General features: G+C 35.7%; 1 protein-coding gene across 1 annotated transcript; it reads right to left on the reverse strand.

Moving 5' to 3' along the window:
* Positions 1–1157: 1157 nt before the first annotated feature.
* On the reverse strand, positions 1158–16488 carry LOC102805297 (arylsulfatase B-like). Its single transcript, XM_006812544.3, has 15 exons — positions 16422–16488; positions 14148–14319; positions 12334–12385; positions 11797–11900; positions 11512–11636; positions 11280–11344; positions 10125–10226; positions 9855–9918; positions 9544–9641; positions 8600–8736; positions 6858–6916; positions 6636–6753; positions 5526–5596; positions 5162–5269; positions 1158–4034 (listed from the first exon to the last, which is right to left on the reverse strand). The coding sequence occupies exons 1-15, from the start codon at positions 16471–16473 to the stop codon at positions 3862–3864; spliced, it is 1500 nt and encodes a 499-aa protein (XP_006812607.2). The 5' UTR covers positions 16474–16488; the 3' UTR covers positions 1158–3861.
* Between the last annotated feature and the right edge of the window lie 1654 nt (positions 16489–18142).

Genomic DNA, 18142 nt, shown 5'->3' on the forward strand with positions numbered 1-18142 from the left:
AGTACAGAGCCCTGGCCGTGTGAATGAAAAGCGCACATGTTTGGATACTTTGCAACAACACATTGCACATGTTTATTTTTAAGACTGCTGATACAGTCACTGGATTGTGTTGTCAGCAGAATTTGAGATACATACATCCTGTCTCTCCCTGTGGCATAATGGTATGTCTCAGACAGTGACATGGTGATTGTGAAAAACCTTGGAATGTGCTGAGCCCAGTGTTGTTGGCAATGAAAATAGATATGACATCATTGACCCGAGTCTCCTACTTTAAATTGGTAGAGCTTGGATTAAGAGTGGTTTATTCCACTACCAAAATTGGCATCCTCTGTACACTGATTTGTCGGCTATTTCGAGATAACCAATCATTTCGTTATATACATTTTATTATTTGCATGGCCATAAATTAGCTAGAGTATTTAAGTTGAGACATAAGGGAAAATCTTTAGTCAGGAAGGTGACCTGACTTGATCCTGTAACATCTTATGATGCTGATTCCTGACTCCAGTGAGCTGTACCCTATATAGGGGTACATATGCAGACGTGCTGTGCAGTAATCCCTGCTGATCAACATGAACCACTGAAGCTCACTGCCTGAACTACTCCCGTTGTACCAGTGCTACCAGTAGCAGCAGATAGCAGAGCAGTTGCTGATACTCCCTGGACACAGAGCACGAGTTTAAATTGTAGTGCAGCTGCTTCGACAGTGTGCCAGATACCAAGGAACGCAACATTGCACATTGCTGTCCAATGGAGAGTGGAGTGTTCCCTGCAGCATCGATCAAGTCTCTAATTTATTTTATTTTACAGTGTATCCCCCTCCTTGCTGGTTCCAGTGACCAGCATCCCTGTTATTTGTTTATTAAAGTACAGGAAACCGTATATATTGTGTTGTGTTGATTTGTTATAATCGTTACTGGTATATTTCTTTCTCTGCACAGTCTCAGTTGTGGTGATATACATTCACCAAACGATCCCCACCCTGTGACAGCGGACGAGCTGAGAGGGAGGAGACTTATAAGATAAGCACGCTACCAAAGACAAAGACCGGTATTAAAGACAAGCTCCCCGATCCTGAATACGGTGTAGCCCCATAAAGGCCCCCCCCCCGCATTTAACGTCACAATATTATCAAGTTTGACATACAATTTAGACAGTTTTTTTAGACAATTGTTTTTTATTACAATGGAGTTGCATTGCATATATGTGCAGTAAAATGATCAGTTATGACACATTTTGATTTGACTTAAACATAAATTTTACAAACATTTAATGAGAAAGAGTTGGCAAGCTTAAAGATCAAGGTCATAAGGAAAAAGCAGCTAGTACATCTTCTCATATTACCTACACGACCAAACACGTTGATATATTTTGAACCAGTGTATATATTTTGAATCAGGTGGCCCGAGGTGAAACAATAACAATGGTACACAGAGTGGATCTCCAAACCCAAACAAAACAACACTGGCAACCTAACCAGTGCTGACCACATTTCAGTTACGAACATGCACATTGTATATATGCACAACGAAACTACGTTCCGACGTCAGATATTTTACTCACCAAAAAACATCATAAGTTAACTGTTACAATAAATGCAATTATACGATGTAAATTCATATTTGATGCTTACATCCGATTTGTTTGTAAATTGCATTTTATTTTATGTCATTCATTTCCATTTTATTACGCCAAACAGTAAACACGCTACACGCATTTGTGAACCAAAAACGATTTCATTTATGAAATATTTGCTGAATTTGTTGTTGCTTTTGTTGTTGCATTTTTCCTTTCGAAAAATCGAAACCAGTGTAGGGGGGACTAACTGTGGTGGCGCTCTAGCAACTCGCCCTCATCGCCACCAGTACAAAATGTCGTCTGGTCAGGTGGTAAACCAGACCGCCAACCCTATCTCAGGATAGTACACAAAAACCCAGTACCCCATAAAAGTCCTCTCCCAGGGGACTAGAAAAACATGTACATGTTCTGGTGATCCGGTGTTCGCCCGAGAACTAGACACGAACCTGTTTCTCGGTGTATAACTTCAGTCACGAGGATAGGCAACGTGACGCCAAAATAACGTTAGTGATTGGGTGATGATTTGAGTGATGGCATTTTAATAGTGCTTCCACGATGCCACTCGATGTGTTTACCGACACGTCAGTGCACACAATAAAATCACATACTGTTATTCAAGTTGCACGGCGCTATAATAACCTGTATCCATGTATATTCACTTTCATTTGTGCCCTTTGATACGTGGTTCGATACATGGTTTCTCATATTCCAAAAAATAAATTATTAAACAATACATTTTATTGGCTGCTACATTACATTGAGTGTGATGTTGAATAAAGAGAAAGGCGAGGCAATTGTGTATATCACAGGTGACTGCTCGTAGCGGAATGATTTGAACCACGCACAACAAGAGAGACTTAGATTTAGAACATTGTTGAAATTTCTTGCCATGTCATGGGTTGGTTATAAAATGCACACCATTCAAAGTATAGTTTAATTTGAAATCAGTCACCCTTCGCATATAGATCATGAAATATGATTGCCATGTTAGAAGCGTCTTATTAAGATTTTAAAAGAATTTTGCAGAAATGCTAGGCTTGTGATCTTTCGCACAGAACGATTTCACCATCTTGGCCATATGGTGGTTAGGGTTTACTTGCCAATAGAACTGCGTGGTAATCCACGGCCACGCTAACGTAATTTAGCGTATTCGAATTCCATTTACTAAATGTATTTTACAGGCGTAGTGTACATCGCTATAAGTCCCGTATCGAATACTACTAGGCGCGACGCCCACCCCTTTAAACTTGATATTTTGAGGGAACAAAAACACCTTCATTTCCTCTGTGATATTGGTAATTCACGACCAACCATACGTTTAATATTCTTTTCTCTCCCATGTTTTTTTTCCGAATCACGCCGAAAGCGACATAATGCAGCTCAGCTAAAACGATTCAAGTAGACATGTAATTACAGTAAAAAAAACAAATAACCCCAAATCCAGTATCAACACGACACGACAAGGTTGCCTACCAAATACATACAAATTTAAGAAACAAGCAGCCTGTCGGCTGAGATAGCTCCGCTGTTAGCAATGCACATGGCAATTAAACAAATCTGAGAGAGGTCCACATGTAGTTCCTATATGTATAATATATCAAAGCAATTGGACTTGCGGTTTTCAACAAGAAGTCGAAAATATCACTTTTTACCAAAAATTACAAAAATATTCATCAAAATTAGAAAATTAAAGATATCATCATGAAATGAACAAATCTGAGAGAGGTCCACATGTAGTACCTATATATGTAATATCAAAGCAATTGGACTTGAGGTTTTTAACAAGAAGTCGAAAATATCACTTTTTACCAAAAATGACAAAAATATTCACCAAAATTAGAAAAATTAAAGATATCATTATGAAATGAACAAATCTGAGAGAGGTCCACATGTAGTACCTATATATGTAATATCAAAACAATTGGACTTGCGGTTATTAACAAGAAGTTGAAAATATCACTTTTTACCAAAAATGACAAAAATATTCACCAAAATTAGAGAATAGAAGATATCATCTGAAATAAACAAATCTGAGAGAGGTCTACCCAAGGTACATATACACCAAGTATCAAAGCAGGCTTGTAGTTTTCAAGAAGAAGTCGAAAAAGTAAAACATTGACACGGACGACGACAGACGACGACGGACAATCACTCATGTGATAAGCTCCGCTCGACAAAGTCAACAGAGGAGCTAAAAAGTAGTGAATATGTCTGTAAACTTTTGTGCGACAATAACATGTAAATGTCTTTAAAAATATACGAAGGCATATGTCACATAAAGTATCAACACCACCCAGCTGACCAAACACCACCGAAGTTTTTGGGGTCTCCGGATACGTCAGGTGTTTGGTTTACCGCCGGAACTAGATGTTTACGGTGTTCGTCCAATCGATGATGTAATTCTTGTACTATCTCTGGATAGAGTTCGGCGGTGTTGTTTCGTTCCTCTGGATCATCTACAATGAAATAGAGACAGCGTGTTGTTAAAGAAGTATGTCTTATTGCTAAGCATACATGCTTGCCTGTGTGTAATACTCGAAGGAGGAAATAACTAGAAACTTCATACTTTACACACAAGTGCTCTATGTAACCCATGTGATATGACACCATTTCAAAAGTTCAAAGTGATTGACAGCGCAAGTAGCCATTCAATGCTGTCCTGAGTTTAACTTTTACCCTCTTTATTAGCCAATCAGCGACAAGTGGGCACTGTCTTTACTTGTCAATCATTAATCCAAGATGGCGACGTAAATTGTGTAAAATTGACGAGTCGTAAATACTATGACGCCGTGTTGAAGACTGGTGAACTGTATTCATGACCTATCAATGACGTAACATTGAATAACAAGTGAGCATCGGTACAAGCATGAATACATACATTACACAGAGCATGTTATTCCGATGTGTTTTTATGGTCGGCAATACATTTTTCAGACTTTTGAGTGCTAATTTCAAAGGCGGTAATTATTAAATCGGACGAGTAAAATATCCCTGTTGACAGTGGACTGTATTTTAACGGTAATTAGTGTTTGTAGCCACACTTAACTTACATAGATCGTGTTCGCAATAAATCTCAAAGGAAAATATATTTATCGTCTTCAAATTTCACACACAAGCTCCCCATGCGACATGCAAGGTCTGGTTTATTTTTAGATCAAAAGATGAATGTCCCTAAACACGTTTCCGACTAGGACCACGCAACCACGAAGTAGTTCTGAGGATTGATATGAATATTGAGAAAATCTGGCGGAAGTTGACATCTCCAGTTTTATTTAGAGTGTTTTATTTTCCAATGTGTTGAATAGTGGATACACCCATCACGTGAAATACAGTATCGGCCACGTTCACATGTATATTGCCTGGGTTTTAAAGTAGTTCCAATGACATATACATGCATGTTTGTTACGTGGTCGCGCAAACTAGTGTGCATTAATGTCGTTGGTCCGTGAAATAAAGTGGTAAGACTGGCTTGATGAATGTGCCCTCAGGATTCACTTTCATTCATATAACAACGATGCGAATTTTCGTGTTCTCAGTACGGCAACACTCTAGAACGGTGATTGAACTGAGATATTTTTCATACCTTTGATATTGAACAAGTATGTCACGTTCGATGGAGGTGGAAAGTCCATTCCAGTGGTGTCACCTCGAAACACGTGTATAGGAATGTCACCAAAGTTATACCAACCATCTGAAATAAATATGACATATAAATTTATTTTATCATTCAATTTAAATTCACTGATATTCCACGCTTTCCTAGCACCACGTTTGGCATGCTGTAATAATGGAAGTAACCTTTTTTCCAGTATAGTAATGGTCAAATAAGGCGTGCTTAGCCGCAATGTCCTTTTTTATATTTGAGAAACTGTAGTTGCTGAATGCGATTTTTCTAGTGTGGGTTCTGACATTTTGAAGTTTCCATTGAGAATTCTACGTGTATTTACCTGATTCATTAGCCAGTCGACATGGATACAATAAATCTGGATTTCCGGTTATCAGCTTATAATCCCCGACTCTAGACATATACAAAAAAATGCAGAGTAAATGTTATGACAGGAGCAGAGATAGATTGTATGTAACACATACAAAACATAAAGCAGAAAAGAATAGATAGATAATAGCTCACAACGAAGATTGGCAATGAGTTCTGACAGACCATTAAAACCACAATCTCTGGGATGAACATTATATTTGTATTAATATACCAAATACAAACCAAACATAATATTTAATTAACAAAGACTGAAAAAAATGGAATAAAGACGTTTCGTTTTCGACATTGTGAAATTCGTTCTTTTCTGGCAGCAAACTTATTAGTATTTTAAAAGTAATTTTACCTAGTAAAATTATATTTATAAAAGTTATTGATCATAAATAATTTATATTTTTTTATTTTACAGATTCTGTAAGTCACAATTCAAGACGAAAAAAATGTCAAAACATAGCGAATTATCTGTATTACTAGATGTTTTGTAATACTCTTGTGAAGTCGGTAATTAAGATAATTATCACAGATATACATATGAAACACACATCGTTGTGGATTAATTATTTCTGAATTGTTTTGTTACAGTCAGTTCTTTTCAGATTTTCCCCAAAGGGATTTCCAATGACGAAAACGGAAAGTTTCTATCGTGGTTTTTTGATGAATAACATCCTTACAGTTTTAAGTAGGGAACAAATTATAAATATCAACAAATGATATCAAATATATGACACACACAACAGTTGAGTGTTTTCTTTGAGTTGTTGAAGCTAATCATTCGTTATAATTTATATTTACGATTCATGTGGTATATAGAAGTTCATTAGGCCATAGGTAAAATATTATACAGGACTCATCATAGTGGCTTTAGTTGGGTGCATATTATCGTTTGGTTATGGGACTGCGTTACGTACATCTACCGAATTTAGGATGAAAACACTGGCGGATTTGAGTTACGTACGTCAGGTCACCTTCACACAAGGAACTTATTCATTAATAGATCAAAGTTATCACTTTCTATTTCAAATTTGCTCGTGTTCTATATGTTGGATAAACAGTGTCCACAAACCTGATGGCAGCACCAGGGGACAACTCGTCATCATCGATATTGTATACGATCTCCTTTCTTGGCGATTGTTTATCTTCCGAGAATGTCTCCCACATATTCATCCCATCAATTCCAGATGCTGTCAGGTATAACACGAAAAAAAAATATTCAAACACAAATCATTTTCTAAAAATTTGCGATAGAATACTCTGAATATTGCTTTCACAGAGGTTTACAACTCACCAGATTCAGCCCCAGCCAACGAAAGTATCGTTTGATGCAAATCAACCATGTGCCATAACCTAAAATATGAAATAATTTATAGTAAAAAATAAAGGTACTACTATAGTTATGTGAAGGGTTATCAATACAAAAGAATGCCCCACATACGTTTCCGACCAGGACCACGCAACCACAAATAGGCTCTGAGGGTTGATATGAATATTAATATTACAGTTATTATTCGCAGAAATAACTTGTTGGCATTGTAGCAACAATTCAGCAAGCATGCTACACATGTCTGAACTATTTGACTCTGGATATGCTGCTGTTTCTTCTTTTTAATTCACGTTAATATACACATATGACCATATATTGATATACGTCATGGGAACGCCGAAATCCAAAATGTTTAGAACAGAATCAGCGACTGGAATCTTTGTGTTGAATCCGGTCAAATTCTGGTGGCAGCCATGTTTGTTTCTATTATTAGAGGACGCTTACGCCATTGTGTCAACACAGGTGGCGCTATTCAGCACAGACCTGTGTCTTATGACGCATAAATATTGTTAACCGCGTTTCGCAGTATAGCGGGTAACTATTGTCTGTGCGAGATGGCAAACAGACGGGTATGGTATGTGGGGTCATGTGACAAGGGGTATTTAAGTGGAGGACAGAAGGTTGAATGTCAATCTAGGCCAGTCTCGCTACAGTGCAGTTTTCAACTTGTTGTTTTGTAAGTTTGTTGTATAATACAGGGCGACACCCGCCACCTTCCCCTGGGTACGATCGACAGTGCGACGGGTACAGGTTTCCAGGTATTTTTTCCTCAAAGGGTTTTTTATTCCTGGTTTTTCCTGGGCGGTCGGCGTGCCAGTAACGGGGGTTACTATTTTGTCGATGTTTTTTGTCAGTTATTTTAAATGTTTCTTTAACCGAGTAATGTTGATTTCGAGCATCAATAGTCGATATTTTTTGCAGTTCATGTATTTTTTCTCTCATTTAGTTTATTTCAATTTGAACACTACATGCAATGTAATGGCAGCCGTTTTTAGTCGGCTTTATTAGTATGTTTTGTTAAATAAATGGTTTGCCGGACCGACTGCATATACGTGGCCGCACCTGGCATGAACCTTACCTTATGTAAGTGTGTGTTGTACATTGTCGGATGTGACGAGTCTAGTAAAGACCTAGTCTCTGAAGGCTAAATATCAATCATCCACCATTTTAGTCAGCGTTTCTTCTGCGGAACTATATACAAGTATTTTTTTTTTCTTGTTTTGAACACATTCTCTCCTTATTTTTTAGCAAGATTGAATCTTTAATGAATTGATCAATTAAAATACCGCACAACACTCATCAGCATGTCTTATCTTATTAACATTAAAATGTATGTAAATTGCGAGGTTAAAGGTCTAATGTTTCTCAATATTGTATTGACAAGCAAATTGCCGCAAACCAACCGAATAGCGCCATCTGTGTTGGCACAGTGTGGAAATAGTTCCGACCACTTTTCCCGTAGTTCCACGCGCGGTATGTGTCAGATCGGTTGGTTTGCGGCGATCTGCGTGTCAATGCGCTTACGCTCGTAATCATTCTATATTTGGAATTCACATTTCCTAATATGGTAGAATGAAAGTACCTCGTAAATACCGCAAAATTACGGCATGCTGTAACATATGGCGTTACGGTGACAGATGTATAATAATATTATTTATGTGATATATAACTTAGCAATCTAATGATCGTAAAAAACTAAGACTTACTGATTATTTACATATCCAGTCCGCTTCAACATATTTCCATGGGCAAAAGCTGGTACACGAGTAGCGCCCTCAAACAAAGTTGCAATCGTGCCTCGGAATGGCCAATTAGAGCCGGATGAACATGCTAACGCTCCATTCTGTGTGAATAAATAGAAGTAAACGGACATTAATTATATACATTATAGATGAGTATTCAAGTTACAATCCCAATTACAACTTTTGACATATTTGTTCACATTAATTGTAACTACACAAGAGCGGCTTGTCAGTCAGAACGGATACGGTAATTCGAGTGTTTAAACATTTTTATTCAATTTTCATTATTATTGTCGAAAAATATGTAAGTTGTGACAGCCTAGAGAAGATGAACAGATGCCTAAAAATATGCAGTTTTCTGCTTAAACAAATATTGACTTTTAACAGTATTTAGTTACTTAATTTTCATGATTAAATCAGTTGCTGCTTCGTGTTCAAACTAGACACACCCCGTCTTAGTCTCCTTTATTCCACGACTCGAACCCCTTTCCCTACATTTATTTTCTTTTGTTGTATGTTCATGTCAAAATTGATATGAACTGTTCATTAGGTATGAGACAGCAGATTCCAGATCAAATTGTGAATCTTTATCTTTCAATCAATTTCTAAAATAATGATTTTAAACATAATACAAAACAATCTCATATTTCTATAATTTTTTCTTAAATTGTCTGAAGTTAGTTATAAAATGTTCGTGGTTATATGCCATAACCAGGTTATGTTAGACGAGATCAGGGTACCGCTACGATAAACAGCGATACATTATTCATTACTGAATTCTCAATCACCACGGTACAAATATTCAAATCATGATCACAGTATTCTTATCACCATGCGATCATTATTTAACTATTACATAACCAACAAGTCGTCAGCTAACATACAACACACCAATTTTCATCACTTACGTCGCTGATGAATATAAATAGCGTATCTTCCCATAATGCACTAGTCTTCAACGCTTCGACCACACTGCTAATAGCATCATCCATTACAGACATCTTCCCTGAAAGAGTCATTTTACACAACTTAATTGGAGGACCAGAATCCGTTCTAAGCGCGGTTACTTTCATGACAATGGTAATAGTTCAAAGACAGGAATCCAGGGTTGTTTTTATATCTGGTGTCTCTACAACTTTTACCATAATTCTTCATGATCTCAAAAAGCATAATTGAATGCATTATCTAAGTTTAATAGTGTTTGATATTTATCACATACCGTAAAATTTCCGCGTTCTTTCATCTGCGATATACGAATATTTCGCTTCATACTCAGGTGGAACCTAGAAAACAGACACACAAATGCATGTGAGAATGTCAAAATTGCTATCATGCTATGTTTTTAGTTTATATTTCCAATGTACCAGGTCCTAGAAAACAAACACACAGAGACAAATGCATGTGAGAATGTCAAAATTGCTATCATGCTATGCTTTTAGTTTATACTTCCAATGCACCAAGTCAATCCACGGAATAAGTAACGATTTACCTCCGGAATCTTTCCAGGTATATCCAGAGAAAACTGAAGAAATAGTGGACATTTTGTGGAATGACCCTTTATTATTTCCACTGCTCTCTCAGCAAGCATGAACTGTGGGGATGAAAGAGAAGATATGCAATTAATACTTTAAACTTTTATGCATTAGCAATACATGTTGACTTCTCAAGATTTAAAAATATATATTTCAAATAGCAAAAATTGTGTTTACATTACTTGTTTCTTCATGTCACAAAGTCATAATTATTTGCGAACAAAGATTGATGGTGTGTTAATCATAAACAAGCAGCCTCTCAGCTGAGATAACAATGCACATTTCAATTAAAGAATTAACGATAGCGTCATGAAATGAACAATTCTGAAAGAGGACCACCTGAGGTATCTATATGTATAATATCAAAGTATTTGCGTCTATCAACAAGAAGTCAAAAATATTACTTTTAACCAAAATTAGAGAATAAAAGATATCATGTTGAAATGGACAATCTAAGCGAGATCTGCCCACAAAGTATCAAAACAATCAGGCTTGTACTTTTCAAGATAAAAATCAGGGGTCAGGGGTATCACATTTTGTCTCATTCTTGCATTATTATTCATTAAAAAACTGTCGATCTCAGCGTTAGTGTCTGTCTGAGACTAAACCACATTATTATACATCTGTCACCGAAACGTTTCAGTGTGAGGTAATTTTGCGGTATTTTACGGGGATATTTTTACCCTACCATATTAGAAAATGCATCCTCTAATAATAACAAGACATAAATGTCACAGTCCCCGTCATTTAATTATAAAATACTCGATATCTGCTGCAGAATTTCTGAGACAATGTTAGAGACCGGAAATAAGAAACTATACCGCCTGAAACGGGGACTAATACAAAAAAGGCTGCCACCAGGGTTTGACCGGACTCTACACAAAGAAGTTCGCTGATTCTGTTCTAAACTATTTGTATTTCGGCATCCCCTCACCTTGGAGAAAAAGATGTATAATAGTATTATGGGGATATAATTACACCTAGGTCAAAATAACGTTAGCACAGTGAGGGATTTTGGCTATAGGACCTCAACGGCTCGAATCACAGCCCAGCTGAGACAAAGTTCTTAGTTCCAGTTCTGTGACATTTGTATTACTATTATTTATACTCGCCGTGAGATAAGTATCACTTTCTTGTACCACACCGGTGTTGTCACGGAAATCATACCCGACTGCAGCTGGAAAGACAAAACACGTTTTAGTTAACTAAATAAAAATATCCACGTGAAGAAGCACAAATGAATACCAAGTCGCTGGTCCCGTTCTCTGATTGGTAGATTAATTTGTTTATTGACCGAGAGATGAGCGGGAGTTAAACTGATATTTGGACTTATGATATACTTACTTTTTCCGCAAGTATCTGTTGCAATTTTACCATAATGTGTAGTTCCGCCTGTCCATGAGCCATAGTGTGAATCAAAGCCACGTCTAGTTGGTAGATATTCCTCCTTACAGAATCCCAAATCCCACCTACAAATAAAGTTATATATCACAATAGATTTGGCGGATTTAACATGTGATATATTTGGTAGTAATACGGCATCATACAGATATCGTATCACACATAGTATAAGCATGTAGGAGGGTATTGTGCACACGAATTCGCTGATAAACATCGCGATCTACTTACTTGCCAATATTATGAGTAAGATAGCCAACATCTTTAAGTCTTTCTGGTAATAATTTAAACTCCAATGGAAGCCCACTAGGGTGAAGGTTGAATAGAATTTGATGCTGAATATAAAAAAAAATCTATTTATGAATAACACGTCAGAGGGCGCATTATACTCACTAGAACTATTTTTCACGTTTTTCACAAAATTTCTTGGACTTTTTTTTACGCAAAACACCCAAAAAATCGATAATATTATACTGATCGATAATAAAACTTTTATATAGTTTGGGTTAAAAAGTACGAAATTCATACATGGATATACATAAACATAAACAGAAAAACACACAACAAAACTGACATACAAATATAACTCACCAGCTCACCCATAATAACATCGTTGGCAATTAAGTTAAAAATATGTGTTTAATTCCATCACGCTTTCATAAATATGGTTCTTTTATTTTGCACAATAATTGTCCAGGGCTAAAGTGAACCACCTTTCAACATTGACAACAAAAAATATAATGAGGTTATTATAACACATCTCATTACCTGATTTCCAGTTCTAAATGGATAATAACCCGTCATTAGTGAAACTCTCGATCTGTAGAATGAAATGTACATATATCAAATCAGTTAAGATGTTACATTTAGAGATAATATTCGCTGTAATGTTGTACCCGCACCGGGGTTATATATGAAACACGTCGCCGATAACCGGGTGCACCTGATATAAGAATTTATATAGTGGAAGTAGCGTGCATGGATGTTGGCTTAACCAACTGAATAATGTATGATGATATTTGTAGTAATATATCTGGGGGGTATAAAAGATTATTTGACTTACTATTTGGCTATATAAACTAATATATTTCTCAGCAACAGTGGCATGATCAGATTGGTAATAGTTCAAAATTATGCATTTATTCTAAATTAAAAAAAAAAATCTTAGCCGGGGAAAAATATCTGGATTCTATCACCATAAGTGTTTTTAGAAAATCTCTCACTTGTTTCAGGATATCTACTCATGATCTCATGATTGAAAAGGGTAGGGCATTGGGAATACCACTTGACCAAAGATTGTGTCCTCTTGGTTGTAATCACATTGAAAACGAGTTCCACTTTCTATTACAATGTCCCAAATTTGAGGAAATTAGAACTCGTTTTATAAACAAGTTTTACTATTGCCCAGCGCTTGAATGGAAATTTATTTTGCTACTGCAATCTGAAAATACACATACACATACAACACAAAATCGTGCAAAATACATATTTTATTCTTTACAAAAACTTCATAGTTTGTTAGAAGGAAATTTAACTGAAATATAAATATAATTTAGTATTCATAGGTGAAGTATAAGTTTGTAATATTCAGACAAGTAGTAGTAGTGGTTATTCTTGTCAAACGATCTATCTATTTATTTATTTTTGTTACATTTAAGTGTGTACATTATGGCCTATGGCCAATGGTACTGGATAAATATATTATTATATAAACTAATCAAATTGATTGCTTGGTTATTTACGGAGAAGAACGACGATGCTAGCAGTGAGCAGTTATTTATAGAGTAATTGAGAAGACAAAAAAATTGATCTGTATCATAGAATTGGTGAGATAATTTATTTTATTAGATTAAAGATGACTTTGGTGGGGTGGAGTATCGAAGAGTTTAAAATTTGAACCATAGTACCAGTGACAACACACAAAGTAGTATATGATCTACTTTCAATAATGATAAACTGGTCGACGATAAAGAAGTAGTGTAGTAGTTAAGCCCAGGAACTGAAGACAATAAAATGTTGTCTGCTGTCCAGCTTTGAGGTTTATCGAGGTGAACTTGATTTATGTGTGAGGTATGAACATGAACATGAGCCAGGGTAACAATGCTATTCGCAACCAAGAATTAAATTATTCCAAATGAGAGCACTGAGGGTAATTCATGGCAATCGGCTTACTGAGGTCCACATTACGAATTATCTAAGAAAGTAGGACGACTTTATTAACATCGAGAGAAGCCGTGCAATAAAACTATCTTACACAACTTATACACAACGTATACACAAGTGATCTAAATTCGCACATGTGTTTCATTACGAAACGTTTATCTTAGACTTGTGCGAACTTGTGCATGCATATAGAATAATATATATCGTCCTGTTTGTTTGGCAATTTGTTTCGTGTTCCACACTTACTTTTTAAATGTATAATCTTGCTAATTTTTAAACTATAGCATATTTCCATAAACGTCACAACCTAATAACGTCCTTGAAATATTCTAGTTTCATGTGAAGTGAGTACCTTCATAATTCTACAAGTCACGAGGTAGTAATTTACATTCCACTCACAGTACGGTGTTATTACTTACGGGGTACATAGAGGCTGGACATATGTTTGGTTGAATATAACGCCATCAGCGGCGAGTTGATTGAGGACGGGCATCATGACATCTGGGTTGTGCCATCCTACGTCATTCCACCCTAGATCCTCTGCTAGTATTAGAACAATATGAGGCGGCCTTTTTTTGTGCACTGATAAAACTGAAAGCAAAATTAAAACATAGCAAATCTATTAGAACCTTGTTCGTTGTTTATTTTATGACAGATTGATAAATAAACATACTAATGAATGACGGTAAAACAATTAAGGATATTTAAAAAGTATATTTTATATGTTTTGGTTATTTCCAGCACTAATACTAGTGCCATAAACTGTTCAAACTTCAATGCACTGAGATGTAAGACTCATAAGAGTATACACCCTTATATATGTGTGAATTCCGTATATAATAATAGTACTGAACAATTCATTCCACTAAGCCAAAAGGTTTCAATTATTTTCTCTCAATTTCAGAAGGTGAACAAAGTTATGTTAAACGCTCAAGCAAAAGTTAACATCAGGAAAAAAAATCAAAAATGTATATAACCAAACTTATCCACAAATACCTAATCAACATGGTTTTATTATATACGTGTACACTAAAGTTTCGTGAAGGTGGAGTTCAAGGTGGAGGTGAAAACACGTCCTATTATCACCTTAAGAACATATTTTCGTTATTTTCTGGTGAAATACATTTCATAGCTTCACAAATTATTAAGTGCCATCTTTTATTCTGCTTAAATATCGAGTGACAAAAAACCACATAGCAATTTTCTAATTGCATAGACTCCAATGTAATTTATCGAAAGTATATGGGTCATCCTTTAAAGAGTTGCTTTCATCTCAAAACAATGGATGTAAGCAACAGTTGGTGGGGAATATGCTTTAGGAGGTAGAGAGTGGTTTTGATCCTAATGCTTCGACGTCTTATTCGAGTTATTGGAACCAAAATAAAACAATTGACTGTGAATATTACAACAGATATTTTGTTTCATATTCCCTTCCCTCAGTCTGCAGGAGAAGATGAAAACAGTATATAGAGGACAGATGATCATGAAGTGCATACTACATTACGCCATCTAGCGACACAGGCGCTTTTATGACGTAAAGGATGACATGTCGACTTTAAGATAAAAGCCTACTCCTACAATTATGGAGCCATTCTGCCATGGAACAACGAAATAGCAATATTTTATGTGTTTGTGTGTTTTGAGAAACTTGTCCTAATAATTTGCAATCAAATTTAACCTCTGCTGACCTTGCACATTGTTACATAATATTATTTCATTTATACAAATTTCTTTTAATGTGATTATGTATTGTCATAATTCATTTTGAATACAAACACGTTTTAGGATTGAAACAGCAATTCGAAAACTTCTTTATTGATGTAATTGTCTTGTTTGATAACAAATAGTGGTGCCTAATTTAATAAAATAGTAAATATACTTGTTCAGTCTGAACTGTGCCTACACTATTAAATACTGTCACACTGATTATCAAAGTTATACCATTTACTATCTGGAGTTTTGATACAAGCATAGTAATGAGATGGTGTTGATTGATGAACTACGACTGCATAGAGTTCAAATACTGTGTTATCACAAATATCACCACTCAGAAACTTTATATAGAAGATAATATTTGGTAATCGTAGTCCTAAGTAACTATTTAAAATAGCTAGACGTTTCGAGCAATGGCTCTTTATCGATAGCATAGAAGAAAATTAATCATTAAGTTAACAGTTAATCCCGTTAATTAATTATTAATTTATTAACTACTCACCAACTTTGACAGATTTAAAGTACATGGGAAAATAACGGATGTTTCAATTTTGGGGAACAAATCTAACCTGCAACTGAATAACAAACTATTATTTCTTCACAGAAATAACGGAAGTTTGTTTTCATTGAATAAATTACTATTATAAAAGCTCGATAGTTAAGTTTTTTTGATTATCGAAAATTATGTCGACAAAGAAATGTTTGTTATAACAACCATTCCATTTCACATGTCAAATACAGCATACATATTTTTGAGTACAATTTGTCTTTTAAAATGTATGCAACATTTTGTCTGATATGTATTTTTGCTTTGACAATTTTGGACTAAACAGACATAATTTTGTACTTGCGTCAGATTTCATTGATGAATAGGCTTCTACCTTAATATATAACAACTACATTCTATATCATACCAACACTTTATTGTTAGAGGGCGTGCCATATCAGATCTAAAGTTACACCACATTAACGTTACCTACCAATGACAACTATCGCTAATACTACGATAACTATGACAAGGACTGTCAGCATGGCACATGATATGGCGTTCTTGCGAATCTTTTTCAAAGCTGCTTGTGTAAAGTCATCGTCAATGCCAGACATCGTGACGTCACCGATAGTCGAGGGTGAAATGGGATGATCATCGTTCTGAAACAAAACAGATGTTACGTGTTTGTAAGACTGAGAAGTCGTGTGAATTCATTATTTTTTTAAACCATTTTTTTTCTTTCAAAGCCAATGAAAGTTGTAAAAAGTGCCTGTGCCAACTTATGCTCGTCAGCGGTCGTTGGTGGCGTGGTAAGCATCACGTCGGCGGAAGTTATTACCATTTTTAAAAGTATAATTAATTCATAGCAGATATCAACGCCAACATATTTTTATATTTTGTTTCTGTAATTATTTTTACTGTGTTGCAATGGGTAAGTGTTTCAATAATGACAACGTTAAATGGGTCTCATATAAACAAAGATGGCGACTTTGACTGTTGCGCAGATCAACGAGTACAAACTGAGACGTTACCAAGCTTTAATAAGGTATTTTTAGGTGATTGGAAGGTATCGAAGGAGTCACCGGCGGTAATTAGTGCAAGTCGCATCCAAGTCAAACCTCATACTTGTGATTTCCATTATAAGAGCGCATTGGATTGTGGGAAAATCAATGTTTATCAACACATTACAGGTCAATATTTGTATAAGCAGAAATGAAAGGTTAACAGGATATTACATAACACTAAACTACATATGGTTAGCATCTCTTCATGTTATCTAACGGACATAGACATCACACAATTTCCAACAACCACATCCCTATAACAGAACTTCCCGGTGTTCTAGTGAGTTTTTACCATACCAATCACGTGACATTTCGCTATACAAGTGTAACAAAACATACAAGTTGACAAGGCTATCACATGACAACTTCATTTATCGCGTCTTAATCTTATACAACATCTAAGTCGCAATTTGTAACGATTAGTGGCGATTTTCAAGCGTGAGTTTTGTTTTGTTGTTTTTATTAAATACCAACGCGTCAAAAGAATAACGGTTATGTTAACACAAGTTCACACAGAAGTCACCGTGCAGTAAACGTGGGATATGGACAAGCGTGTAAGTCTATAATAGAGCTACTTCAAGGCATAAATTGGGCATATATATATATATACATATATATCGTACTCTGTATGTTTAGCACATCCAGCTCGTACTCGGGTGACCTTCTTGAATACACTTCAACAAACTTCGAGACAGGGCGTTACTGAAACAAATTTATGACAGTAAAACGATATCAAGGAAATTTGATATATATTTTTAGCATAGGGAATTATATTTCACAGTATATTATTGTATTGTATTTGTGAGCTGTTTTTTTTTTTCTTTGCCGGATTTCACGTCATAATATTATAGACGTTCATGTGCCAATGAATCACGATTAGGTACACACAAGCAGTGTCATCACATGACGTTCAAATATGGACAATGTTATATTATAATAAACCGACAAGACGTTGAAACAAGTTTGCTTTAAGTACAACATACCACTACAGGGACGATAATATATAAGGCTATTTGTAATGTTCTCATGTGAGCCGGCATAGTTCTTTGACGACGTGTTTAGATATGTGATGACCGACCTGTGGTGGTCCACAAATGTTGTGCATTATGGGTAGTATCAGAGCTGATCACAGATAAACTCGCTTGAA

Source organism: Saccoglossus kowalevskii, chromosome 9 (assembly GCF_978046115.1).
Source record: "Saccoglossus kowalevskii chromosome 9, keSacKowa6.1, whole genome shotgun sequence".
Taxonomy (NCBI): domain Eukaryota; kingdom Metazoa; phylum Hemichordata; class Enteropneusta; family Harrimaniidae; genus Saccoglossus; species Saccoglossus kowalevskii.

What these genes read in the sequence shown, in the direction of transcription:
- LOC102805297 (XM_006812544.3), bottom strand. Translation starts at nt 16,473, where the DNA reads ATGCTGACAGTCCTTGTCATAGTTATCGTAGTATTAGCGATAGTTGTC. An exon ending in CTTACTCATAATATTGGCAA is followed by an intron (nt 11,637 to 11,796) that starts GTAAGTAGATCG and finishes CTTTATTTGTAG; the next exon opens with GTGGGATTTGGGATTCTGTA. An exon ending in GTTGGCTGGGGCTGAATCTG is followed by an intron (nt 6,754 to 6,857) that starts GTGAGTTGTAAA and finishes TATACCTGACAG; the next exon opens with CATCTGGAATTGATGGGATG.